The sequence below is a fragment of the Canis aureus genome, chromosome 5, assembly GCF_053574225.1.
Source record: "Canis aureus isolate CA01 chromosome 5, VMU_Caureus_v.1.0, whole genome shotgun sequence".
Taxonomy (NCBI): Eukaryota; Metazoa; Chordata; class Mammalia; order Carnivora; family Canidae; genus Canis; species Canis aureus.
Window position 1 is genome coordinate 82049690 of NC_135615.1, and position 25156 is coordinate 82074845.

Sequence of the window (25156 nt, forward strand, 5' to 3'; positions counted from 1 at the left end):
GAGAACAGACTTGTGTCCCCCAAGAGCCAGCGGCTCCGAGACATTGAACGGGACTACTTCCCTTCGGCCCCCACCCCCCCGCACCCCATGATGAGTTTGTGGCCCAGTTACCCTCTCGGATGAAAGTCCAGGCTCCGAGCCCACATCTCTCTCAGCCCGAGCCACGTGCACTGTCTCCCCGGGGAAGGTGGGTGCTTCTGACCTCATCCCACCAGCGGGACACTGGCCAAGCCCTGCCCTGGAGAGGCCACACGGTCATCCGGCCCGTCTGCGCTGGGCAGGAGTGAGCAGGAAAGCAGGACTGCCTCCTGCCACACCCCCACCCCCCCACCCCCCCCACCCCCCCAGCCCCCGCTGACCTCATTACTGAAAGCCCCACCTGGCTCCCCTGGCGGGAGGGAGCTCCGTAAGTGTGGAGTCAAATTGAGAAGGTGGGGTGAGGGGTGTGAAAAAGCAGCTTCCAATAAGGGGCGCAGCCGTAGGCCCACACTGGGCACAGAGGCACCGGGCACAGAGGCACCAGGCAGCCCAGTTTGGGGTGGTCGGTGTGTGAGCGGCCAGCAGGGAAGGAGCAAATCTCCAGGGTCGTGGGGAGAAGAGTGTCTGTACCCACTACACCCTCCCCAAAGAGCTGCCGCCCCCTGCTCAGGTCCTCAGGGTCAGGGGAGGGGCTCGAAGCCCCGGAGAGGATCTGGGGGCCTGGCCCTGGGAGTGGGAAGCTGTGGGGCTCCGTTGCCCCCTCTGTGGAGCGCAGGGGACAGCGTGACTGCCAGGTGCGTCCTCCTCCCCTAGTGGAATTAACCTAGAAAGCACAGGGAGGGCGCCAGGTGTCCAGACTCTGCTCTTGGGCGGCAGACCCCGGGGAGGGCCCGGCTGGTGTCCATTCCTTTCTTCCTTCATTCATTCATCCCTTTAACACACCAGCACCAGGGAACAAATGATGCATGGGACTTACGGAGTTTCTGCCTAATAGGATTCGGAGTTCAAGGGACAGGCAGTTGCGGGGTGCGTGACTGGGGGAAGGGAGATCCCCGGGCTCCCCGGCCCAGGCAGGAGCCCACACCCCAGCCAGCCAGCCTCTCCCAGGAGAACTGAGCGCACGTTCATCGTTCCATTGACGTTTACTGAACGGCTGCTCCGAGCCTGGCACTGGGCCTAATGAGCCTAAACGGGGGGATGAGCAAAAACAGACTCGTTTGCTGTCTCCACGCGGATCGCAAGCTCGCGGGCTCATGTGGGAGAGGAGCCGGATTCAAACGGTCGGTTGGTCGCACACGCAGGCCAACAGGACAGCTGTGAGCAGTGGAGCAGAAGGGCCTGGGGCGCCGGGAGAAAGGGAAGGAGGGAGGCTTGGTCTTTAACCCCAAGGAGGGGGCCCCCCAAGGGGCCAGCAGGAAGGAGCAGCCAGCAGGCACCGGCGGAGGAAGGGGTTCAGTGAGAGTGCCCAAAGGCCCTTGGGCTGCGGGGAGCCCTGAGCCAGACCCAGATGAAGGGCAGGGTCCTGGGGGGCAGGGTGGGGGGGCACGGGCAGCCTTAGCTTCCTTCCCCTGGGAACCCAGCAAAAGGCCTTATGGAGGAAGGGGCCAGCGGCCGAGGTGGGCCCGGGAGGGCAGGGCCCACGGGGAAGGCCCCGTGAGGGGCTATTACACAGGCCGGGCGGGAGCCCACGTGGCTTACACCGCAGAGGGGGCCGTGCACGGGCTCCAGAAACATCTGGAAGCAGGATCGGCGGCTGGGTGCTGGGCTGGACGCAGGGCGAGCGAGGGAGGTGGCCTGAGCCATGGACGGCGGCGCCCTTGCCCAGGGTGACCTCCTGGATGCGCGTCCTGCTCGAGGCCTTGCTGCCCTTGGGACATACGTGGGGGCCTGTGGTCCAGGGGCTGAGGGCAGTGCTGGTTCTGGAAGCCAGGCCCCCCCTGGAGCTGGCCGGGACGGAGGCTGCCCCGGGGCCAGAGGGGCCAGAGCCGAGCGGGCCCCTTAGGAGCCTCGGTCTTCTCCTCCGCGCAATGGGGTGGCCCGTCCTGCACAGCCCACCTCCCCGCAGACAGCAGCCCAGACGCGGCGGGGCGGCCGGGCGTTGTGGGGCCCGCGGTCCGCGCGAGGGGCGGGGCCGGGGCGCCTCCCCCAGGGCCTCCCCCAGGGCCTCCCCGGGCGGCGGTGGCGGCGGTGGCGGCGGCGGCGGCGGCGGGCGGGGCGCGCGTTAGGACCCAGCGGCTCCGGGGCTGGAGGGCGGGCGCCGGCCCGTCGGGGGCCCGGAGGGGGGCTCGGCGCGGGCGGAGGGGCGGCTCCGGGCGCACTCGGCGGGCGGCGCAGGGACCCGACCAGGTAGGCGCGGGCCGGGCGGCGGGGTGCGGGGTGCGGGGCGCGGGGCGCGGGGCGCGGGGCCCGGGCGGGGGCCCTCCTGACCCCGGGCCGTCCGAGCAGATGCTGGGGGGCACCTGGGGGCCCGGGGGTCGTTGGAGGGGGCCCGAGTTTGGGGGAGCCAGAGGAGGGGGCGGCGGGGCGGCGGCCGGAGCCGGAGCGGAGACAAAGGGACCCCGGGACGGGAGGGCGCGGGAGGGCGCGGGGAGCCGAGCGAGCCGGCTGATGGCTCCCAGCTGCGCGGCCACATCTGGTCCCCCCCCCCCCCCGCCGCCGGCCTCCCGGGCAGCCTGGGCTCCTAGGCCCGCTCGCCCCCTGCCCCCATCCCTGCATCGCCTGCGGTGGGATCCGGCCCGCCGGGAGGGGGCAGGCAGGGGAGGCGCCGCCACATCCGACGTCTAGACGGCCTTGGGGATGTGACCCCGCACTCCTGCCCCTGGGGGCCCCTCTCCCGGTGGGCCTGGGCCTGGGTGCCAGACCTCCTGAGGAAGGGAGGAAGACGCCATGCAGGGGGCCGGGAGGCCTAGGAGGGGTTTGGGGGGCACACGACCCCCGCCCCACTTCTTAAGGCCCCTTAGGCCCCAACTCAGGGCCTGCTCCGGAGTGATGACAGGTCCAGCTGGCCTAGCTGCCACCAGCCCTGGGGGACGAGGACGGGATAGGGAGGCTTTGTGGGGAGTTGCAAGGAAAGAGCTCTGGGTGTTTCCGTCCCTCCTGCCAGGAGAAGGCCAAGGGTTTTCAGAATGTGGGGAACCAGATGTCCCCTGCCTCTGGGGCAGCTTGAGTCATGGGGCTCATCTCCACCCCACCCCACCCACCTCAGTAAGGAAGGGAGGTGGTGAGTGGAGGAGCCAGGCCGGGGTCCCCAAAGGCTGTGGACTGGGAGGGAGGAGGGGGAGGGACGGATGCCCACAGGCCCACGTCCCTTCGCCTTCGCCCTAGACGCCGGCAGCAGCGGGCAGTTGGGCGGTTGGGTCTGGGTTCGCTGCCTAGCTGGGCGCAGGAGCTCCCTTCGCCGCGGTGGGAGGGGCCCTCCTGGACGGCTGAGCCCTGGACGCTGGCCCGGACTCCCGGCAAAGGATGACAGTCTTGAGACTGCCTCCCACTGAGCTGGGACTGCGCACGGGGACCCGCAGAGCCTGCTAAGGCCACTGCGCGGCCAAAGACGGCAGTTCTTGGACTTCGGGAGCCTGGTGAAGGCTGCGGACCACTGGGCCCTCCCCACAGAATGACCCGCACAGCGCTTGTCAGGCAGAGTTGGGGGGCTCAGGAGCCCCGGGCCGGGTGACATCACGGTCCCTCCAGCGCTGCCCTTCTAGGATCCAGAGCAGCTCTCCTCAGACTCCACCCTAAGTGTTTCCTGCTGCTCCAGACAAATAGACCTTAGTCTCGTGAGTCTGTGATGGAGACAGCCAGGTCTTAGGAGCCCGGAGGCCTGGCAGAAGAGGAATCTTCTGGGGGTGGGAGCCCTGCCCAGGCCTGGCTGCCCTTCGGCCCCCGGGGCCCATGCATGCATGCGGTTTCCTGCAGAGCAAGACACTCAGGGCCCAGGGGCTAATTGGGAACAGGTGGTGGGTTTGGCAGCTGCGAGGCAGTGGTGATGGTGGCAGAGCAGGGTCCTGAGGACGGGCCTGGGTCAGGGGTCCATGCGGTCAGTGCATGACACCCCAGGAGGCGCTGCTTCAGGAGGGCCTGGCTGTGGGCGAGGGGAGCAGAGTCAAGGCTAGTGGGGAGCCAGAAACACCCCCTCGGTGAGAAGGGCAGGCTGAGTTCTGTCCGTTTGCAAGGCTGGAGGCCTTGTTCCGCGGGACCTGAACGCCCGCTGGAACCACGGGGGACAGCAGATGTCCCTCCGAAGTAGCCCCTGCCACGCCCCGCCGGCCCCCTGGCTTCTATTCCGGGGCCTCCTTCTCCGGGCTGGATGTGGGGGAGCAGAGGTGGGCTCGGCGCCCCCACCGGAGCCGCAGCTTGCCCCTCCTCTTCCTGCAGCTGTCCTGACACCAGCCCAGACGGCCTCACCCCGGAGCCATGAGAGCTGCCTACCTCTTCCTGCTGTTCCTGCCTGGTGAGTGGCTCCTGTTCCTGCCTGGGGAGCTCCCAGGTGTGGCCGGAGGGCAGCTGGGCCCAACCTTTATTGTGCCCTGGGGCCAGAGCTCAGCTCCCCGGGTTCCTGGGCCACAGACTGGACTGGCCAACCCCTCCCAGCCCCTGACCCCAGGCCTCCGCAGCAGCAGCAGCAGCCAGGCCGGGGCTCTGGAGAGTGGGTGCACACGCGGGCACTGGGAGCCCCTGCTCTTCCTCCCTGCCGGGAGCCCAAGTGTAGGAGGGAGAGGCACAGGGCAAGGAGTCTGTAGGTCTGGGTCCTAGACCCGGTTGGGAACCAGCCACCCTACACAACCTTGACCGGGGCCTGATCCCTCTCGGTCAAATGAGGAGTTGTCTGTGGGGGTGAAGGGCCGGCCGGGTCTAACGTGTCATGTGACAGCTACTTGCCGCGCTCCTACTATGTGCCAGGCCCTGGGCCAGCCCCCGGGGAGACGCATCCCTGCCCTCGGGCTGCTACATCAGGTGCATGTGATAAATGTCAGCAAGAAACGAGGGAGGGGGTGGAGAGGGTGGTTGGGCCCGGGAGGGCCTTTTGGCGGGACTGACCTTGACTTTTTTGTTGAGACGTGAAGGAAGTTGGGCCTAGGGAAAAGTTGAGGGCAAAGGCCCTGGGGCAGACAGGAGTGTGCTGAGTTCCAGGAATAGCCAGGACGTTAGCATGGGGGTGACAGGCCAGCAAAGGTCAGCGGGGTGACACAGATGCAGGGAATGTGAGGGCCTTTACCGTCGAGGAAGGAGTTTGGGCCCCTTGGATTTGAGAGTCTGGTTGTAGAATCTCCGGGTCTCGCGGGTGGCCCTTGGGACCTCTGCGTCTCCTCCCCAGAAGTGCCCCGGGGCCCCCGCAGGGCACCCCGTCATGCTTTGCCTCCTCACAGCTGGCCTGCTAGCTCAGGGCCAATACGACCTCGACCCACTGCCTCCGTTCCCGGACCACGTCCAGTACACCCACTACAGTGACCAGATAGGTAAGGGCCTCACCCTGCGCGGGTCTCCCCACGCCCCGCCACGTCAAGGCCTGGCCCCCCGTGTGCATGACCAGCCGGGGCCCAGGGGTTAGGGCAGCGGGAGTCAGAGGGGGCGGTGGTCCTGGGCTTTGCCCAGACCTCCTTGGCCCCCGGGACCAAGAGCTCACCTGCCCCCCGACGGCTCCGTATCCGTCTTTGTTCACAGACAACCCGGACTACTATGATTATCAAGGTAAAGGGCTGGGGCGGGAGGTGGGCAGCTGGGGGCTGGGGTGGAGAGGACGGAGTGGACCCCCTATCGTCCCGTCTCAGAGGTGACTCCTCGGCCCCCCGCGGAGCAGTTCCAGTTCCAGTCCCAGCAGCAAGTCCCACAGGAAGTCATCCCGGCCCCCACCGTAGGTAGGCAGCCGGCTCCTGTCCACCCTGGGAGCGGGGCCCTGCCAGGGCGGGACAGGTGCCCGGAACAGACCCCCTCAGTGATCTCTGCCTGCCCCTCTCCCAACACCAGCGCCTGGAAGCGTGGAGACAGAGCCCACGGAGCCTGGGCCTCTGGGTAAGAGCTCCCCCGACAGCTGGAGAAAACGGGGGCACGGGCCCAGAAATCGGGGTCACGTGGGTGCGGCGCTCTTGGGACGGAGATAGCCGGGCCTTTTGTTTTTGCTGGGTGGCTGTCGGGTCAGGGGCTTGCAAACCTGCCCCTGCTTTAGGCCAGCAACCCCATGGCCCCCCAGGCAGCTCTGGGGGATCCCCTCCTCCTGGGCTTGGCTGTGGGCTCAAGAAGGGCCCTCTACCCCCAGACACTGGGAAGGGGAAGGGAGATGCTGGGGCTTCCTGCCTGCCAGCCAGCAGGACTGGGTGGTGCCCGCGGCAGGTGACACAAAGGGGACCAGCAGCCCAGGCCAACAGAGCTGCCCCAGAAGCCCGAGAGCCAGACTGAGGGCTGCTCTCACCGCGAGCTCAGTGCTCGGGGGTGCTCTGGTGAGCGTGCCCAGCCCTGCACATGCCCGCGTGGCAGGGGTGGCAGTGGGTTGCCATCAGTTACCAATATGTGCTTCCGAGTGCGGTTGCGAGTCCATGCACGTATACACCATGTAAAAGCGGGCAGCTCGGGAGGGCCAACAAGTCGGTGGGCGACCTGGGTGCCACCCGCCAGCCCCGCATCTGATCCCGCCTGTCACGCAGACTGCCGTGAGGAGCAGTACCCCTGCACCCGCCTCTACTCCATCCACAAGCCCTGCAAGCAGTGTCTCAATGAGGTCTGCTTCTACAGGTGAGCAGGGGTGGGGCGGGGGACGGGGTGCAGGGCGGGGGCCAGCCCAGGTGGGCTTTAGGGACGCGGGGAATCCTGAAGTGGAACCCCACCCTGGTCGAGCCCAGATGTAGGGGGCGGGATGCGTGGGCTCCCCCGAGGGGCTGGGTGAGGTTGGGGTGACACCACCATCCTCTCTGCACCCCCAGCCTCCGCCGCGTGTACGTGGTAAACAAGGAGATCTGTGTCCGCACAGTCTGTGCTCACGAGGAGCTCCTCCGAGGTAGGAGGGCCTGCACCCCGAGACCCCTCCTGCTCCCCACCCCCTCAGCATCCCTTCCCCTGCCCACCTGGTCCTGCGCTCCCTCCTGGCCGCTTAGCCTCAGAACATTCCCAGTCCCAGGGCTAAGAAGGGGGCTGGTTCTCCATCATCTCCCCCACCCTGACCCCACTCCTTGCCCCCACCACAGCTGACCTGTGTCGGGACAAGTTCTCCAAATGTGGCGTGATGGCCAGCAGCGGCCTGTGCCAGTCTGTGGCAGCCTCCTGTGCCAGGAGCTGCGGGGGCTGCTAGGGCGGAGCTGGCACCCCAAGCCCTGGGCCTTTCTCGGATCCGGGGCCCTCAGGCCCTGCCTGACCTGGTGCTTTTCTCCCCGGCCTGACATTCCTTTTATTCTGTAAGAAGTTAGTGGACTATGGCCCCGGGGGGGTTGGTCTCGGGCCCCTCTCCCAGCCTGTGGCCACCCGGGGACCCAAGGGGGGCTCTCCACTGCCCAGGGCTCACCTCCTGATGAGGGGCATCCGGGCCTCTGATGTGCCTTCTCTGTCCCCCTGCCCCCAGCCCCTCCAGGTAGGCTGTGCCCCTCACACCCCAGCTGGTCCACTAGGACTTCGTACAGCTCCCGGGCATAGACCACCCTTGTTTTATACAAAATTAAAATGGTTTTTACAAAAGATTCGGTCATTTTTCGGGCAGGAGCCAGAGTGGTGGCCAGCGGCCTCCCACTACACCTGTCCTCACCCAGAGGCTGCCTGGCCCCCTGGGGAGAAGGTGACCTGTGGTCTTGCCTCCCGATCCTGAGCAGTTCGGGTCACAGTCCCATCTGTTACCCAGGGACCTCCCTGTGCCGACATCCCGGGAGGCTGGGAATGCCAGGGCCCTCCATGAGCCGCCCCCTCCCCCTGCGCGCCCCCGGCCGCCCGCCCCGTCCCTCCTGGCCCAGGCCCCGCTGTCTCCCTGGCACCGCTTCTCTCAGGCGCAGGAGTACAGGAGGGACCCAAGTAGCAGGACACGTCTCTACAAACCGTTTTTAGAAAATGAGGTCTCCTTGCTACAAAAAACACAACCGTTCTGAACAGTTAACACTGTAAAAAGGTATAAAAATACAAGGACTCTGGACTCTGAGGAATTTCCTGACAAACACGCTGAACTAAGGCGGAGAGAGCTCTGGAAAGCCAGGGGCGGGCCTGGGTCTCTGCCTCCCAGGCTCCCCCGCCTTCCCGGGAGCCCATGCTCCAGGCCAACCAGAGGCAGGGGGGTCCAGGAGACCCCCAGCTTCGGCTCAGCCGCTCGGGAGGCTCATCCCCGGGAGGGACCAGACCGGGGGCCCACGGATGACGCGAGAAGCTGCTGCTGGAGTCCCCGGCCCTCGGCCCTGCCACCCGGCCCCTCCCCGCCCCCGGCCGAGCTCCGGTGGCCGAGCTCCGGTGGCCGGGACAGGTCAGGGCCTGGGCGGGCCGAGTGAGAGGGGGCTGCCGTCCTGCCCGGGCCGCAGCCGTCTCCAGGATGCCAGCGAGGAAGGGGCTCACTGCCCTGCGGGGCCGGACGCAGAGGGGAAGGACGCTGAAGTCCTCCGGAGCTCCTGGTGCAACTGCCCCTTCAGCGTGGACACCTGGAGGAGAGAGAGGAGGTGGGGCCGCGGCCCAGGCCCCCAGCCTGGTGTCGGAGGAGGGGGGCGGCTGCCACTGGGGCCCCACAAGGGACCCCATCCTGCCTGTCCCAGGAAAAACCGGACTTCATGAAGCACCAGGGTGCTTCCTTCCCCTCCTGTGCATCCCACGGGGCAGCTGGCTGTCTTCTGGCCATTCCTCCCATCTCTTCAGGGGGCCCCCGGTCCCCACACTCATCGTTAGGCCTACTGCCAGTCCGACGGGGGACCCGTGACCCAGGGCTGGCCTACCTGTGCACAGGTCAGGTCAGGGACGGGTGGGAAGGGGAGTGGGATCCATGCTGGCCAGTACGGGTCCTCCCCAGCCCCTGTGCTATTGCTCCCAGGAAAAAGGCCCCCTTTCCTCTAGGATAACCCAGGCTGGGGCCCGCTCAGGCCACCTGCAGTGCTCAGGGGACAGCCACGAGGACAGCAGAGCCACGCCAAGGGGACTGAGTCCCAGTGACAACACTGGAGCCCCAGCATTAGGTCACAACCAACACGAGCGTGGGTGCACCAGGCCGCTTGGGTCATGGGTGCCGCTGAGGGCTCCTACCAGGGCTCGAGGCTGGCCCTCTGCGCCCCCCGCCCCCCCCGACCCCACACACTTCCACCCCGGCCCGGCTTCCTGAGGGAACGTCCTGCTGCTTCTGCTGCGTCCTGCGGAGGGGCCCGAGCGCAGCCCGGCTGAGTACCTGCTCCTCCAGCCCGCGCACCCGCTGCCGGTGGGCCCGCTCCCGCGCCTCCAGGGTGCGCTCCGTCCGCACCTGGGCACTGCGCAGGCGCTCCACCTCCTGCTGCAGCTCCAGCTGCCGCTGCTCGTCCGCCTCCAGCCGGCCTGGGCTCTGGTCCTGCTCCAGTGCCACCACCTGGGCCTGCAGGAGGGGCGGCTTGTCGGGGGTCGGCCCTACGTGTGTGCGCAGGCACGCGTGTGCAAGGGGATGTCAGGCACCTCCCAGGAGCCTCAAGGCCCCTCAAGACCAAGTCCGTGCAGGCAGGAGGTGCAGCAGAGATCCTTGTCTGTCTCCCCTGTTCCTGGCCCACCTGGTCTGTGGATCCTGGGTCGGGGGACCTAGTGAGCCCCACTGACAGGCATGCACACTCATGCACACACATGCACACACGCACAGGGATACAGTCCAACAGAGACCGGCCCACACACACACAGGCACAAAAGCAAGCATGTCAATACTTACCGTGTTCACACGGATACATGCGTATGTGCAAAAGCCCAACACTACACACACCTACATACATGAAGACATCTGTACAGAGAGACACACACATAAAACATATTCCTAATACTTAGGTTAGCGTGTACAAGATTCATGCTACATGCACAAGAATACTCCCCGGCACACTCACGCCTCTACATGTCCACACACACACCCACACAGGCTCACATGCTAAGGGGCATCTTGGCTCCACGCTGGGGAGGACCCCTCCCTCTGGGACCTGGCTCTGGGCTGCCCCCTCCAAGGGTCCGACTTGTGGGTTATGAAGGCTGAGGACCCTGGGCTGCTGAGCACTCAGGCCGAGGGCAGGGGCGGGGGGTGGGGTCCGGGGCTAGGGAGAGAGAAGGTGGCCAGGGGCTGGACCTCCAGCAGCTGGATCTGCCTCTGGGCCTCAGCCAGCTCCAGCTCGGCCCCCGTGAGCGTGCGGTCCAGGCGGCCCCTCTCCGCATTCAGCCGTACTGTGTCCTCGTGGCTGCGAAGCTTCTCCCGCTCCACCTGGGCGGGGACAGCAGGAGGGCATCAGGATGCCCGAAGGGAGGGGGGCTCAGAGAGGGGTGGCAGCTTTGAAGCAGCAAGACCAGGGACCGGGGGCACCCGAGGCCCCGAGACCCTGCAGACACAGGGCCGAGAGCAGGGCTAGGACCCAGAGGAGGGGAGGGGAGGGCCCCGAGGCACAGCCCACCTTGTCCAGCATCCTCTTGAGGGCCACCCGGTCCTTCTCCAGCCGCAGCGCTGACCGCTCCACCTCCCGCTTCTCGGCCTCCCGCTGGGCGAGGGCACCCTGCAGGCTGTCCAGGCGCTCCTGCAGCAGCCGCCGCTCGTCCCGCAGCTTCTGGACCGTGTGCAGGGCCGCAGCCTCACCCTCCTGGCGCTGCCGCAGCACCTGCAAAAGCCAGGGAGCCCCTAACGCCGCCGCCGGGCCTCGAAGTGCACCCTTGAAGCGTGGCCACGGTGATGCCGGCCTCGGCTCGGCAGGGCGGCTGTGAGGCCCACGCCAGACAACATCACCCGAGGCCACCTCTCCGGGCCTCAGCTTCTCCAACTGTGTAACTGGGCTGTGGGATGAATGGACCACGCTTCCCCACGGGAGGCTGAGCCTGGGGTTGGGATAAGGTTGGGTAAGGAAGGTCCCACTCCACCCGAGGGCCTCGGCGTTCTGGGGACAGAGGGGCCCCCCGCAGCCCTCACCTCCTGGAGCTGTTGCAGCTGGCCCTCTGCCTCCGCCCGCTGCAGCTCCAGGTCCGCCAGCTCGCCCCGCATCGTCTGCACCTGCTCACCCAGGGAGCTGCTCTGCTTCCGAGCCTCGGACAACGCCTGCCGGGCGGCCTCCAGCCGTTCCTGGGGGACAGGGGCTGATGGGGCCAGGAGGAAGCGAAGGCTCCCCTCTACTCTGTATCTCTGGGTCAGGGTCACAGCCCACAAAACAGCTCAAAGACCTTATCTGGAGGGCGAGGAAGACGGTGGGCCTGGCCCACTGACCTTCAACACGTGGGGACCCCCCCCAGACCCCAACTCTGCCCACAACCCTGCCTCTGGGTCCCTCTAAGCCTCTACGAGTAGGCTGATTCTTACTGCCCCCCCGCAAGTCTCCTATTGGCAGATACTTTTACTGGGCCCACCCTCCTCAAAGCCTCCCTGCCTGGCTCCCTAGGGTGCCCGACGGCCCCGCTGCCTGGCTCCCTATCAGGGCCCCTCCAGGCCTGCCCTCGGGGGCTGACTCTCAGAGCCCACTCCCAGCCAGGCCCGGAACCCCCATACCTGGAGCACTTGGCGGTCATGTTCACAGGCGGTGAGGGCCTTCTGCAGGTGCAGGTTCTTGTCCTGGCTGCTGGTAAGGCTGGCGCTATTCTGGGCCAGGGCTTCTGTAAGGCCCTGCACCTTGTCCTGCAGGAGCCCCTCGCTCTCCTCCACCTTGACCAGGGCCCCGCTCAGCCGTTCCACTGTCAGCTGCAGGGTCCCTGCCTTTACCTCACTGTCCGCCACCTGGCAGGGAGACACGCAGGATGGTAAAGTGGCTCTGCTCCCGCCACAGCCTCCAGCAGGGAGGTCGAGCCCAAGCCCAGCTCCTCCCACCTCATCCCTGATGCTCCGTTCCCATGTGCTCCCAGTGACTCAGCCCACTGCATCCTGGGCCCTGTCCCACTGCTAGTTAACTACCCTCACGGGGAGTGCCACCCCCCTGGTTGTCTCAGACCCCACGGCCTTCTCCCTGTCCTCATTCCCCTCTCCTCCCTGCTATGGAGGAGAAAGAGTAACCACACAACCTGGAAATGTTCTGCTCTTGGCCTTGGTGGCTGACCATGCAGGGCTAGCAGAGCCACTGAACATTCTAGTTAAAGCTGAGCTTCTGGGGATCCCTGGGTGACTCAGCGGTTTAGTGCCTGCCTTTGGCCCAGGACGTGATCCTGGAGACCTGGGATCGAGTCCCACATCGGGCTCCCTGCATGGAGCCTGCTTTTCCCTCTGACTGTGTCTCTGTCTCTCTGTGTCTCTCATGAATAAAAAAATAAAATCTCTAAAAAAATAAGTAAATATAGCTGAGCTTCCTGGCAGCCAAGGCAAAAAGGGGCAGGAGTGAAATCTACATCTCTAACTTGTCCCACAGGCTTCCTGTGAGCACAGATTCTGTTAGAGTCCTGAACTCTAATTTTGTCTGTGTCTCTTATTAGCTATGTGATCTTGGGTGATGGCATCACCTCTGAGCCTCTGTCATCCATGAAAGGAGTAGGGTGCTTGCCCCGCAGGGTTGTTGGGAGTATGATGTAGTCTCCATAAAGCACTTAGCACTGGGCTCCAGATGAGGAGCCCGCAGATGGTACTGGGGACCCACCTGCCTCTGCAGGGAGGCCACCCGGTCCTGGAGGGCTTGGGCCTGGGCCTCGCGGTCACTCAGGCCCAGGCGGCTGCGCTGCAGCTCCCCCTCGAGCGAGCGTCGCTGCAGCTCAAGCTTGATGGTGCGGCCCTCGGAGGCGTCCAGCACCTCCTTCAGGCGGCGCTTGTCGTTCTCCAGCCTTCCCTCGTTGGCCTTCATCTTGCTGATCTTCTCCTGTGGGTGTGGAGGGATCAGGCCCCCGCTGCCCAGCCACCCCCCAACCCCACTCCCCCTCAGGACCCTCAGCCTTGAGGTGGCCGGTCCAACCACTCCCTGGGTGACCAGTGCCTGGCCTGTGACCCTCCTGACGCCTCAGACTCCCGCTGTGTTCGCAGGATGGGTTGACCCGAGGATCCCAGAGCATGTTCTGGTTTTGGCTGGATCTAACAGGCTTTAGGACCCAGGATCCTCTCCTTCTGCTCTGAGGCCCAGTTTCACATCGGTATAGTGGGGGGACTGCCCTGGCCCAGGGGTACTAGGTGTTCACAGAGCCCTGGGGGGCGGGGGGAGGGCCAGAATGCAGATTCCAGGGCTCCCCTGCTGTCGTGTCTCTCTCCAGAGGCGGGTCCAGAAGCTGGTTGTGTGACCTGAGCTGAGCTGCGTGGGAGCCGGGGCTCTACCTGGTTTTGGGGGGTGATGTTCTTCCTCCCTCACAAGGGGTCAGACAGCAAAGGAAGCTTGAGGAGTGGGGAGAGGACAGGAAGACAGACTGGGGCCCCTCCGTTCCCGCCACCGTCCTCTTACATCGAGGTCAACCCTTCCCCAGGTCTGGCCCCTCTGCCGCCGTGCTCAGCCCCAACACTGCCATGTCTGGGTCTGGCAGCCCCACTCTGGCCCCTGCCCAGCTTTGTTCCTGGCCTCCTCCCGCGGCCCCTGCGGCTGGGCCCGAGGCCAGAGCTGGAACCACAGACATAACAATCCAGCTCAAACTTGACCTGGAGCCAGAGGCAGGGGGTGGGCTACGGGGGCGATGCTGGAGGGCCAGGGAGGAAGGGGGTAGGGAGCGGGGGATCTGAGGCGGTGTGAAAGGCTGTCAGTCCCCCAGGTGGACTGTCACCACCAGGGCCAAGGTGTCCTGTCCCAGACACACACACACGCACACATGTCCCCCAAACACACAGAGAACCCCCAGAGCGCCGCTCGTGCGGCTACACAGAGACCAAGGAAACTGAGGTCCCCTGAACACATGTTAAGACCATTCGTGCATCGTCTCTGGGGGACAATCGCGGTGCTCCCCTCATACAGAGGAGGAAAACGAGCAGCAGGCCCAGGACTGAACCTGGGCCCTTTCCCATCAGGCTTACAAGCCCAGGCTTTTCCTTCTACAGCCTGGTGACCTCAGGAAGGGACGAGAGGGTGGATTCTGAATGTGCTTCTGGACAGTCACATGCTGGTGGTCGCTTTGGTGAGTGCGGCACCCAGGCAGACGGCAACAGAGATGCACACAGTAGGACTCACAGCAGCCACTGGGGCACACGTGGACACCCCCTGCCCTCGCTGTGGCCCGCGGCTCCCACCTACCTGGCTGGCCCGCAGCTCACTCTCCGTGGCCTGCAGGCTCCTCTCCAGGGTGGCCACCTGGTCCAGGGCGGCCCGGCGCTCCCGCTCACTACGCCGCACGCTCTCCTCCTGCAGCGCCAGCTGGGCCTGGGCCCCACTCAGCCGCGCATCCACACCACGCCGGGCTGCAGCACCCCAGCCCCATCAGGCCTGGCCAGGTGCAGCCTCAAGACCCGAACCAGGGTGCCCGGCCTGCCCTCCACCCACCACAGGGCCCTTGAGGGTCTGTTGGTCTGGACACCTGGAGTGGGGCTAATTAGGGAGGGTCCCCCAGAGGAGATAGCCCCCAACTCAGGTCACGGTGGCCAGGGCAGGGACACAGGAGCCATTCGGGCCAATCCCACAGGTCCCACTGCCGCTGCTAGAAGCACAGAGAACAGAGCAAGGACCCGGGGGGGTCACACTCACCTTCTTCACTCTCGGCCACGGCCTTCTGCAGCTGCCTCACCCGTGATGTTGCATTGTCCCGCTCAGCCTCCAACTCAGCCAGCTGGCGACTCAGGGCGCTCATCTGGGCCCGAAGTTCATCCTGAGGCCCCAACATCCGGGGAAAAGGAAGACCTCTGCTCTGACAACCCGCGGCACCCCCCTGGGCCACCCGGTTCCCTCTCCAGCCATTCATACCCAGCCTCACCCGCTGTCTCTGGGTGCTCCGCAGCTCCTGCAGGAACTCCCGGAGGGCCCCCCGCACTGCCTCCGGTTCCAGGTCTGGAGAGGCCGGGGAGGTGGTGGGTCCTGGGGATGGCGGCTCACAGCCAGGGCTGCGTTCCAAGGGGCTGGGGCTCCTGAGCCCTTCGCCGCTTCCTAAGGGAGGAGGCCTGCTTAGGGGTGCAGAAGCCCCAGCCTCCCCTGCCTGAATGGGGCCTGCAGGCTCCTCATGTACCACTTCACCCACCCTGCCACACCCAGCGGCTTGCATGAGCTTCCCACAGCATGCTGGGGCCCTCACCCTCTTGCGGAACCCTTCCCCAGCCCCACAACCCTCAGAATGGAACCCAATGTCCTTGCCATCACACAGAGGCTCTTTTGCTCACCCTAGAACAGCCCTCTCACTTTTTACAAGCTATCCATTCCACATCACACTCAGGTCCCAAATTCTAGAACATTCCCTCTTCCAGCACCAGGGCCCTCATGCATGCTGTTCCCTTCTCTTTCCATGGGTTCTCTGCCTGGCCCGTTCCTTTAGGCCTGTTCCACAGAGGTGTCCTGCCCCCAGGCTGGGGTGGGGTGAGCTCATCCCTAGACCAGGAGCACTGTGAGGGCTGCAACCCCAGGGCCCAGGCCAAAGGTGGACACCACCACCTCCACATCTCCCTGCACTGAGTGCTTCCTATGGGCCAGGCACTGGGCTTCCGGACATCCTATTCCACTTTCATAATGATTGTCTGAGAAGTAAAGACCCATGTCCCAACTTCACGGCCTGGACGGGCTCAAAGCAATTAGGGGACTTGGTTGGCCTCAAAGCTGGGAAGATCCCGAGCTGAGATGTGGAACCAGGTAGCCCTATTTCCCGGCAGAAAAATGAACTTTGCTTGAAGAGGTGGGAGGGGCGGTGCGCAGAGACAGCGCGGCGCCTGGAGGTCAGCGTCGGAACTGCAGGGCGGGGGGTCAGCCTGGGCCAAGTGACCCCCAAGCTGCCCCCCAGCTCCCACCAGCACCCATGGGACCCAGAGCGGGACATCTACCCACGGCCCCTAAGAGCTCCCACCTCCATCTTCACGGGGGCCTGCAAGGATTACCCAAGCAAATCCTGTCGCCACGTCTCCTCCCATTCTCCACACCTTGCTCCCTGCCCTCCCGCCGCTCTGTCCTTTGCTGCTCACCAGACAGCGGACCTGCCACTCAGGACCTCCCACTTGTCCACAGTCTCTTCTCCTACCCATCCTACCTACCACCTCCCCAGTGGGGCTCCCCATCTCCCATACAAAGACCCCTGCCCCCGCCCCTGCCCTTGCTGCATCTTTATAAAGTGCCTTTACTGCAGGGTGCCTGGGCGGCTCAGTCTGTTGAGTGTCCAAGTCTCAATTTCAGCTCAGGTCATGACCTTGGGGTCCTGGGAATGAGCCCTAAGTTGGGCTCCACGCTCAGCGGGGAGTCTGCTTCTCCCTCTGCCCCTCCCCCTGCTCCTTCTCTCTCTCTCAAATAAGTAATCTTAAAAAAAAAAAAAAAGGAGAAAATGTGGACACACACACAAGAAGGCCATGTGAAGGCTAGAGCTCTGCTGCCACAAGCCTTGGAACTACAAGCAGCCAGGAGAGGCCTGGGACACATCCTTCCCTAGCGACTTCAGAGGGAGCATGGCCCTGCCAACACCTTGATCTCAGACTTCTGGCCTCCAGAACAGTGAGACACAAATTTCTGTTGCTTAAACACTCAGTTTACAGTACTTTGCGTTGGCAGCCCCGAGCAAATTACGATGTACAACCTCAAACAGAAACTCTGCGCCCACTAAACAATAGCTCCCCGTTTTCCCTCCCCCAAGCCCCTGGGAACCCCTAATCTGTAGGCATTTCATATAAAGTTAGCTCATACTATACTTGTCCTTTTATGACTGGCTTCTTTCACTTAACATAACGTTATCAAGACTCATCCACGTTGTAACGTTGTAACGTGTGTCAGAATGTCAGTGTCTTTTTTTTTTTTTTTTTGAGAGTGTGAGTTGGCGGGTACTGAGAGAGGGAGAGAGAGAGAACCCCAGGCAGACTCTGTGCTCAGTGCAGGCCCTGACACAGGGCTCGATCTCATGACCCTGAGATCATGACCTGAGCTGAAGTCAAGAGTCTGAAGCTTAAGCGACTGAGCCACCCAGGTGCCCCAGAATGTCACTGCTTTTTAAAGCTGAGTAACATTGCTCTGTATGGATACACCATATTTTACTTATCTATTTATCTGTCGGTGGAGAGGTTGATTCCGCCCTTTGGCTACCGTGAATAATGCTGCTATGGACACTAGTGTACACATATCTGTTCCAGTCCCCTTTTTCAGTTCTTTTGGTTTTATACCTAGAACTGGAACTGCTGGGGCACATGGTAATTCTAAGTTTTTTGAGGAGCTGCCAAGTATTTTCTACAGCAGGGGTGCTGTTTTATATTCTCACTAGCAATGCCCTTGGATGCGTTTTTTCCTTGCCTATTTTCCAGGCCTTATGTTCTCTATTTCATTTATATACCACTTTTACTGTCTGCTACTCCTATCCCTACACTATAAACTCCGTAAGAGCAAAAATGCTAGTCAGTTTTGTTTACTGCTCCAACCAACTGCATCCAGCACATAGTAGGTGCTTCATAAACATTGAATAACTGAGTGAATGTGATCCTGGGGTTAAATCTACAGATTTGAAGAGGCAACGAATGCCTCAATATCCCATACTGAATTGCCAGCTGTGCTAAGATTCCACGGGTTCTAGTCTAGGCCCTAGGAATCAAGATATCAGGGTGAGTCAAGGTGGATGCTCTGGACAGGTGTGCTCACACCCCCTGAAGCACAGGGCTGACTTCCCCGGGGTCATCCACCGGGCCTTAGGAGCAGCTGGAAGGGGTCTTAGGCTGGGTGTGTATCTGTCTGGCCGTGACACTGGGGTCACAAGCCTAGTATGGAGGGGTATCAAGCTAGGAGTGGGAGACTGAGGAGGATGGGGTGCTGATGGAGAGGAGTGGTGAGCACCGACTATAGTAGATGGAGCCTCAAAGCCTGGGCAGAGTCAGGGACATTAAGAAGCAGCACCATCACCCCCTTGAAGATGAAGCAACCAAGGGAGCACGGATCAGCAGAGGGGAGGAGCCTCGGCAGGCTCCCCAGAGGGAAGGGCAGTGACATGGGGTTGGGGTCTCAACTCCTCATCAAAGGAGAGGTGCAGCCCCCTGGAGCGGACCTAGGCGGGGGCCCGGCCAGGGATGGGGACCCTGCTCTGCTCACCTCCGGCCGGTGCACTCCGGGTCGGGGAGCTGGGCGAGGGCAGCGGGGCCGGGCTGGGGGAGCGCCCGAGGCCCAGGCCCCGGCGCAGGGCTGAGCGCAGGCCGCCCAGCTGGACCTCAGCCGCACGCCGCTGCGCCTCCACCCGCCGCTGCGCCTCCACCCGGGCCAGCTCGGCCTCCAGGCCTTGCCCCCGGCCCTCAGCTGCGCTCAGCCGCAGCCCCAGCTCCGCGATCTCGGCCCGCGCCGCCTCCAGCTTCAGCTCCAGGCTGCGGGCGTGGTCCAGCTGCTGCTTCTCCGCGCCGCGCGCCTCCTCCAGGGAGCCCAGCAGGCCTCGCTCGCGGGCCCGGAACTCGCCCTCTTGCTCCTGCAGCTTCCTCTGGGCCCCCTGGAGCTGGGGCGGGCCACGCGGGGAGGTGGGAGTCAGCAAGGCCGCCCCCAACCCAACACCCCACCTCCCAGACCCAGCCTGGGGCCCCTCCCCAAAAGCAGCTTGCACGAGACCCGAGTTTTAGCGGTCCCCACACCCAGGCAAGATGTGCAGGAACAGCCACGGGAGTGTGGGAGTTAACTACTAGAATCTGCTTTCTCTCTTCCGTGTATAACGCCCTGTAGTATTAGCAATAAACTAACAACCAACACCTACTTGGATAGGACTTATCAGGGCCAGGTACTAAGTACTTTTAAAAAAACTCAACTCTACCACTATGAATCATCTCCGTTTTACAGATGAGGAAACTGAGGCACACAGCAATGGCATGACTTACTCAAGGCCACATAGCTACTACGTTGAGAGCCAGGATTCAAACCCAGGCCCCCCGGCTCCAGAGACTGTTCTTTTAACTACTGAGTTGTACTGCCTCTCAGTGCACATAATTTATCAATATATCACACAACGGGGCATGTGCTAAAAAATTACGTTCTGATGGAGTGCATGGTCACACACATACCCCTCTGGTCTAGAGAATAAGTCACCCCCTCGTGGTCACCAGTTTCACTAGAAACCACCATCTATGGAGGACCTGGGAGCCAAGACCTATGGCAGGGCCCCCATCCCATGAATGCTCCGATGCAAGGAGAGGTCAAGTGACATAGTCAAGGTCGCAGTAGATTCACTACAGTGAAACAGCCAGAAAAGCAGAATGGAAAGAGAGCAGGCTCTGGAGTCAGATCTGAGCGGCTGTGTCACCTTGATAGACCCCTTGACCTCTCTGAGCCTAAGTGTCTGATTCTCTGTGTAAAAGGGGGTTAAGCGTACCTACCTCATGAGGCTGCCGGGAGAATCAAACACGGTTATGCCTACAGAGCTTCCCCTCACCCCCCACCCCCACCCCCGCTACACAGTTCTTGCGGTTGTTATTACTATCACACCCGGGGAAGAGTCTCACAGAGTGGGGGACAGGGACGAGTCCTAGGGAGTGATCTCTCAGAATGACTCCAGCACTGGAGTCCCCCTGCTTCTTGCTGGTGAGAGGAAGCACAGGGCACCCCAGCTGTCTCCTGAGACCCTCCCCATCCACACAGCCCGCCCACCCGGGTTACCTCCTGCCGCACGGCCTCCATGCTGGCCTCGCCCTTCAGCAGCTTCTGTCGGAGGCCCAGGGCCTCCCGCCGGCCCTCCTTCTCTGTCCGCTCGCCCAGCGTCAGGCGGCCTTGCAACTCCACTAGCTCCCGGCCCAGCCTGGCGTTCTCACTGTCCAGCATCTTCATCTGGGGGAGACAGTGGACACAGGTAGGACCTCAGACCCTTCTCAGCATCCACAGCCCCTTCTAGCCCAAGGTGCTGAGGGCCTCTTCAGTTCTGCCCCATACCTTGCTTGGCCCGGGCACACGTGCACTCAGGACCCACTGATCTAGGGACAGGAACACCGACCACCACCTCAAACCCACGGGGAACCTGCCCCAGACACCGAGCTCCAGCCATGCCAGGCCCTGGGGGCCAGGACCCCCACTGGCCACCTCATCGTAACCACTCATCATGGGGAGTGGTGAACCCCCCATCAGAAGAGGAAGAGGAACTATAGGGCAGGAACCACAGCTTCCCAGCCACCTTTCTCTCTGGGTATGCCTGACTTTTTTTTTTTTTTTTTGTATGCCTGACTTTTATGGGGTACTTACCAGGTGTCCATCCCTGTTCTAAGCACTTCAATTGTATGAGCTCATTCATCTTTACACAAGTCTATAGGGGCAGGTACTAACATCATCCTTGTTTAACAGATGAGAAAACTGAAGCTCAGAGAAGTGACTTGTCCAAAGTCACACAGCACACAAGCCGCAGACTGGAAGTCAATCTCAGACATGCGGAATGCAAAGGTGCGTCCTAAGCCCCTAGTTCCCCAGGGGAGGAGGTGGGGGGTAAGACCAACTACCCCACAGCGCTGGAGTGAGGGAGGAACACAGATCATCATGCTGTTGCACGAAAAGCGCCCAGCAAGAGCCTGGCACAGAAATGTGACTTCCTTTCAGGGACTCCTGTGGTTTCCCAGGACTTCAACCCAACAGGAAGGGGCTTGAAGTGTTTGTAAACGGGGCTACTGGTGGGAGATAAAGAGGATTAGGTATTCAGGCTGTGATATCTCTGGGCAAGGCAAAGCCTCGGAACCCAATGGGGCTGTCGCCTGTTCTGCGAGTCTTCTGGGAAAGCCTGAGCCGACGATGGTTTTTATATTTTTAAACAGTTGGAAATGGTTTCTTTTTAAATGGCTGGAAGAAGATCCAAGAAGAGCAACATTTCTTACATGTGAAAAATGATATAAAACTCAAATTTCAGTGTCCATAAACAAAGTTTTAATGGAACACATGCCCACGCATTTATATACCGTGTGGGGCTGCTTTCTCACTATAATGAGAGTTGGGGAGTTGCGACAGACTGTATGGCCTGCAAAGCTACAAATATTTACTGTTGGGCTCTTTATAGAAAATGTTTGCCAGCTCGTGATCCATCTCATGGGGGCTGCACCTCTTCTTGTTCACAGACTCCTCTGAGATTTGGACAAGAGCTCCAGACCCTCTTCTTGGAGAAATGTGAATGACTACGTACATAACTGCGTACAAGTACACACACACACACACACACACACACACACACACACGTGCAGAGTTGTAGGGGTTCTTAAATTGAAAAGACTTGCTATATAGTTCAAAGCCTTGGGGGCCATGCAGGGGACCATGGAGGGAACCACACTCCATAAAAGCGTGGGGTGCTACTGGTCCAGCAGCAAGTGCCCAGCGAGGTGTAGCACCAGGGAGGGTACCTGCCGCCGGAGCTCCTGCAGCTCCCTGCGGGCCTCCAGCCGGGAGCGCTCCACCTCCTGCAGCCCAGCCCGCAGCTCCTCGGCCTCCTTGCCCACAGCCACCCGTGCGTCCGTGAGAAGCGCCAGCTTCTGCTCCTTGTCCTCATTGGCAAGCTTCAGGCTGGAGTGGGGAGAAGACAGAGGTCAGAGGCAGCCACAGGTCCTGAGAAGAGTACGCTGTGGGGCTCTACACAGAGGCCTGCTCCTCTAATCCTTCCAGTGGGTCCGGCCAGCTCTTGGCCTAGAGGTGCCCCACATGCTAAGTGACCACGTGGCCCCTCCTGAGCTAAGCCCTGTAGGGCTGGGGACCAGGCCCGAGGCCACAAGACACAGACTCCAAGGTCAGGACTAGTCTCCAGGGTGACACCCAGCAGGTGGGGTCAGAGTCTGGATCCAACCTTGCCTGCCATACCTTTCCCCTTTTTTCAGGTAGAAAAATCACCTAAAACCACCCCAAGCGCCCAGCTGTGGTTCAAGGGCAAAGACTCTCCCTATCTGTGTGATTTCTCCAGGATCTTGGGGGTGAAGGCAGCTTCTAGGGATAAGATCCAGTGTGAAGGATGCGCTTGGTGAAGGACTCAGAGCTGGTCCCCTCGCGTCACCTCACCTGATCCGTTCGCTCTCAGCCTTCTTCACGGCCGCCCGCAGCTCCTCGTTGGTCCGCCGCAGGGCCTCGCGCTCCTGGACACCCTCGCTCAGGCTGCGCCGCAGCTCGCTGGCCTCCTGGCGCTGGGCCTCACGGCCATCCTGACCCTCCCGTACCTGGCGCTGGGCCTCCAGCAGCTCCCGCCGCAGCCCGTCCCGGGCATCCTCCAGCAGGCGCAGCTGCGTCCGAAGCTCTTCTGCCTGGGAGGGTGGCAGGTCATCACGGGACACGGGACAGGCCCCACTCCAGCTGGGACTTGGCAGAAACCAGCCCACATCCGAGTCCCCGGCCACAGGCACCTGCCCCCTCGCTCTCAGCAACTCAGACCACACGTGGGAGTTCTGATTTGGGGCACAGCATGCCGGAGTTGGTGGAATTAGGGCCTGAAATAATCATCCACCTAGACCTTTCTATGGAGGGACATCAAGAGGGCAGGGACCTCCCCAATGCCCTGAGTCCCAGATGTACACAACAAGGACTCAATAAATGCTTACTGCTTCCTTTCTGCGTTGGCTGTCCATTTGTTCTCACATGCAGGGACAGATCTGACGCTCTTCTTTCTGGGCCCCTAGCAGGCCAGGCCCCCAGTGGCATTTAGTGTGCTGCCCGGAGGAGGGGGGCGGACAGCTTACCTCGCGCGTGGAGGATTCCCGCTGCCTCTCCAGGTTTCGGGCCTGTTCTTGTAGCCTCTTCACCTCCTGGGCATGTGTGTCTGCAGCCTCCTCCAGCTGGGCCCGTAGGTCCCGCAGCTCGGACGTCAGAGCATTCACGGTGCTCTAGGACAGGTGGACTCCTCAGATGTGGGGAGGAATCCCACACCTGGCTCTTCAGTGGGGCCTGCCAGCTGTCCCCCTTCAGCCCCTCCTGCTGCCTGGCCAGGCCACCCGCTGATCCCCTGATGCCCAGCGAGTGCGGTCCCCGCACCACTCTCTGCCTCGGCTATGCCTCCTCCCTCTGATGGGGACTCCCAAGAAAGGGCTGAAGCTCCCCCACGGCCAGGAGCCTTCCCCAGGGCAGAGCCATGCCCCTTCCCCGCAGACGGGGGCTGAGCCTCCCGCTCACACAGAGCTGCCCTACCCGGTCCTGCTCCTGCCGGCTCTGAGCATCTCTCTTCTGTCGCTCCATCTCCAGGGAGATGGCGGCCAGGCTGTGCTGTGTGCCCATCAGCTTCTCCGACAGTGCTGTCTTCTCGGACTCCTTCAGGGACAGGGCCTGGGCGGAGGCAGGGAGCCAAGGGGCTTGGGGGCTCGGTGGGTCACAGGGCCATGCTCGGGCTTCCTACCCCCCGCCCTGGGGAAGGTGCCCACTGGGGGCTCGGGACCTTGTCTGGGTCACCGCAGCGGGCCACAGGGCTGCGGTGCAGATTCACCCCCTCTGTAGCCCCAGAAAAGGCCACGGCAGCCCTAACAGTAAGTCTGGACAGGGACGCAACCTCGAAATCTTGCTAATGTGTCACAACAATCCTTGCCCTTCCTTATTCTCCTTTTACAGATGAGGAAACAGACTCAAGAGGTAAAGTGACTTGCTCAGGGTGACAGCTGGCGAGGAGACGGACGCAGTCCGGCCTGACTCCATTACATTACAGGCAAGTCAGGAGTTAGCTCTTTTGAGGGGGGTCACGGGGACGGCTCAGAAGGCAGTCCTGGGGGCTCCACGGCCAGCCCCTGGGGGCGGAACTGATGACAGACCCTGGGCCAGCTTTCCCGGCCCCGGCGCTCATGTATCATGAATGCGGCTGCCACTCAGGGAGTTCCCACCACGTAGAGGCATGGCTTGCTGAACATGGGTCTCAGCAATGCTTCACATATGACCTTTGGACCCCCTCATCCTGCAGGGGATGACGGTGTGCTCCAGAGAGGGCCTCGTAGCTCCTAGCTCCTAGCTGCTGGGTGGCTGACCAAGGACCAGCCCGGAACAGGGGCCCCTCAGGCAGCAGCAGAGGCCACACCAGGGCTCACGTACCTGTTGCTTCTCGCTCTCGGCCAGGAGGAGGCCCTCATCACGCTCCTGCTGCAGGGCGGCGATCTCTTCACTCAGCTCTTCCTTCTCGGCCTCCAGTCGTGCCAGCAGCTCCTCCCGCTCCCGCTGCAGCTGACTCTGCAGCTGGGCCCGCTCGGCCTCCAGCTCCCGCCAGGCAGCCTCCTGCAGGCCAGGCAAGGGCACGTGTGACCCACGAGGCTGGGCCCAGACAGCAACTTCAGGGCCGCAAGAGCCACTCGCAGCCCAGACCCTGAGGGGCAGGGCAGGTGACCAGGTAACTACGAGGTGGGGTGAGTGATAAGGACTGTGACGGGGACACGCCGGAGCTGTGCAGGCCCCAGGGAGTGGCGGCAGCCTGGCCTGGGGGTCAGAGAACATTTCCCAAGGGAGAGATGGGCAGCAGTTAGCCAGGTCAAGACAGAAAAGCAACAGAAGCCCGGGCCCAGAGTCCAGCCCCAGAGATGGCCTGGAGGATAGAGAAAACCCGGCACGCCATTTAAGGTCCCCGGAGCTTGGATGACAAGGGGCACATGGTGAGCAAAGGAACCAGAGTCCCACGCCTTAGCCGGGCCAGGCCCTAAGGGCTGCAGGGAGGGCCGGGCTGATTCTGAGAACAGTCAGGGCAACAGAGAGCCTCAAGTCAGGGCGACAAGCAGTAATCTGAATTTGGGACTCAGGAGTTGTTCAAAGCTATGGAAGAAGGACCGGGATTGGGGCTCGGGTAGAGAGGGGCTGGGCGGGCTGTGAGGGACCAAGGGGGGCGGGGGAGGCAGAGCAGATGGACGGAAGAGCACAGATTTGGTGACAAAGAGGCCAAGTCAGAAGGTGCAGGAGGAGTCAGAGAGGACACGGGAGTTTGAATCCCTGGGGACTGGGGGGTGGGCGGTTAGATCCACAGGGCAAGAACGGCGCCTTCGGGGTCCCTCGGGGTCCCACAGGGACCGGGCCCCAGCGCCAGGCCTAGCAACTTTGGGAGGAGGCACAAGTGCTCCTTCTTCAAATGCTTTGCTGCCACCTGCTGGAGAAGTGAGACCCTAGCTCCCCAAAGC

The 25156-nt window shown here is 62.6% G+C and overlaps 2 protein-coding genes across 8 annotated transcripts in view; one reads left to right on the forward strand and one right to left on the reverse strand.

Moving 5' to 3' along the window:
* Positions 1 to 1230: 1230 nt before the first annotated feature.
* MFAP2 (microfibril associated protein 2) lies at positions 1231 to 7635 on the forward strand. Of its 2 annotated transcripts, none has more exons than XM_077899453.1 (9): positions 1231 to 1295; positions 4351 to 4426; positions 5343 to 5432; positions 5638 to 5664; positions 5745 to 5831; positions 5941 to 5985; positions 6615 to 6702; positions 6891 to 6964; positions 7152 to 7635. In XM_077899453.1, the coding sequence occupies exons 2-9, from the start codon at positions 4390 to 4392 to the stop codon at positions 7253 to 7255; spliced, it is 552 nt and encodes a 183-aa protein (XP_077755579.1). In that variant the 5' UTR covers positions 1231 to 1295; positions 4351 to 4389; the 3' UTR covers positions 7256 to 7635. The 2 variants fall into 2 exon arrangements, with proteins under 2 accessions (XP_077755579.1, XP_077755578.1); XM_077899452.1 differs by lacking the exon at positions 1231 to 1295 and adding an exon at positions 2229 to 2325.
* Positions 7636 to 7975: 340 nt separating this feature from the next.
* Positions 7976 to 25156, reverse strand: part of CROCC (ciliary rootlet coiled-coil, rootletin) — a 42151-nt gene continuing 24970 nt past the window's right edge. For 5 of the 6 annotated variants that reach the window (XM_077899450.1, XM_077899448.1, XM_077899446.1 and 2 more), the window contains 17 exons: positions 24090 to 24269; positions 23205 to 23339; positions 22760 to 22903; positions 22089 to 22327; positions 21443 to 21602; positions 19731 to 19898; positions 18192 to 18582; positions 14911 to 15080; positions 14685 to 14805; positions 14238 to 14401; positions 12675 to 12890; positions 11603 to 11827; positions 11033 to 11182; positions 10527 to 10727; positions 10208 to 10339; positions 9305 to 9484; positions 7976 to 8573 (listed from right to left, as the gene is read on the reverse strand). In XM_077899450.1, the coding sequence (XP_077755576.1) occupies positions 8487 to 8573; positions 9305 to 9484; positions 10208 to 10339; positions 10527 to 10727; positions 11033 to 11182; positions 11603 to 11827; positions 12675 to 12890; positions 14238 to 14401; positions 14685 to 14805; positions 14911 to 15080; positions 18192 to 18582; positions 19731 to 19898; positions 21443 to 21602; positions 22089 to 22327; positions 22760 to 22903; positions 23205 to 23339; positions 24090 to 24269 (3063 nt within the window). In that variant the 3' untranslated portion in view covers positions 7976 to 8486. The remainder of the gene's footprint in view (positions 8574 to 9304; positions 9485 to 10207; positions 10340 to 10526; positions 10728 to 11032; positions 11183 to 11602; positions 11828 to 12674; positions 12891 to 14237; positions 14402 to 14684; positions 14806 to 14910; positions 15081 to 18191; positions 18583 to 19730; positions 19899 to 21442; positions 21603 to 22088; positions 22328 to 22759; positions 22904 to 23204; positions 23340 to 24089; positions 24270 to 25156) is intronic. The other variant, XM_077899447.1, reaches the window with a different exon arrangement.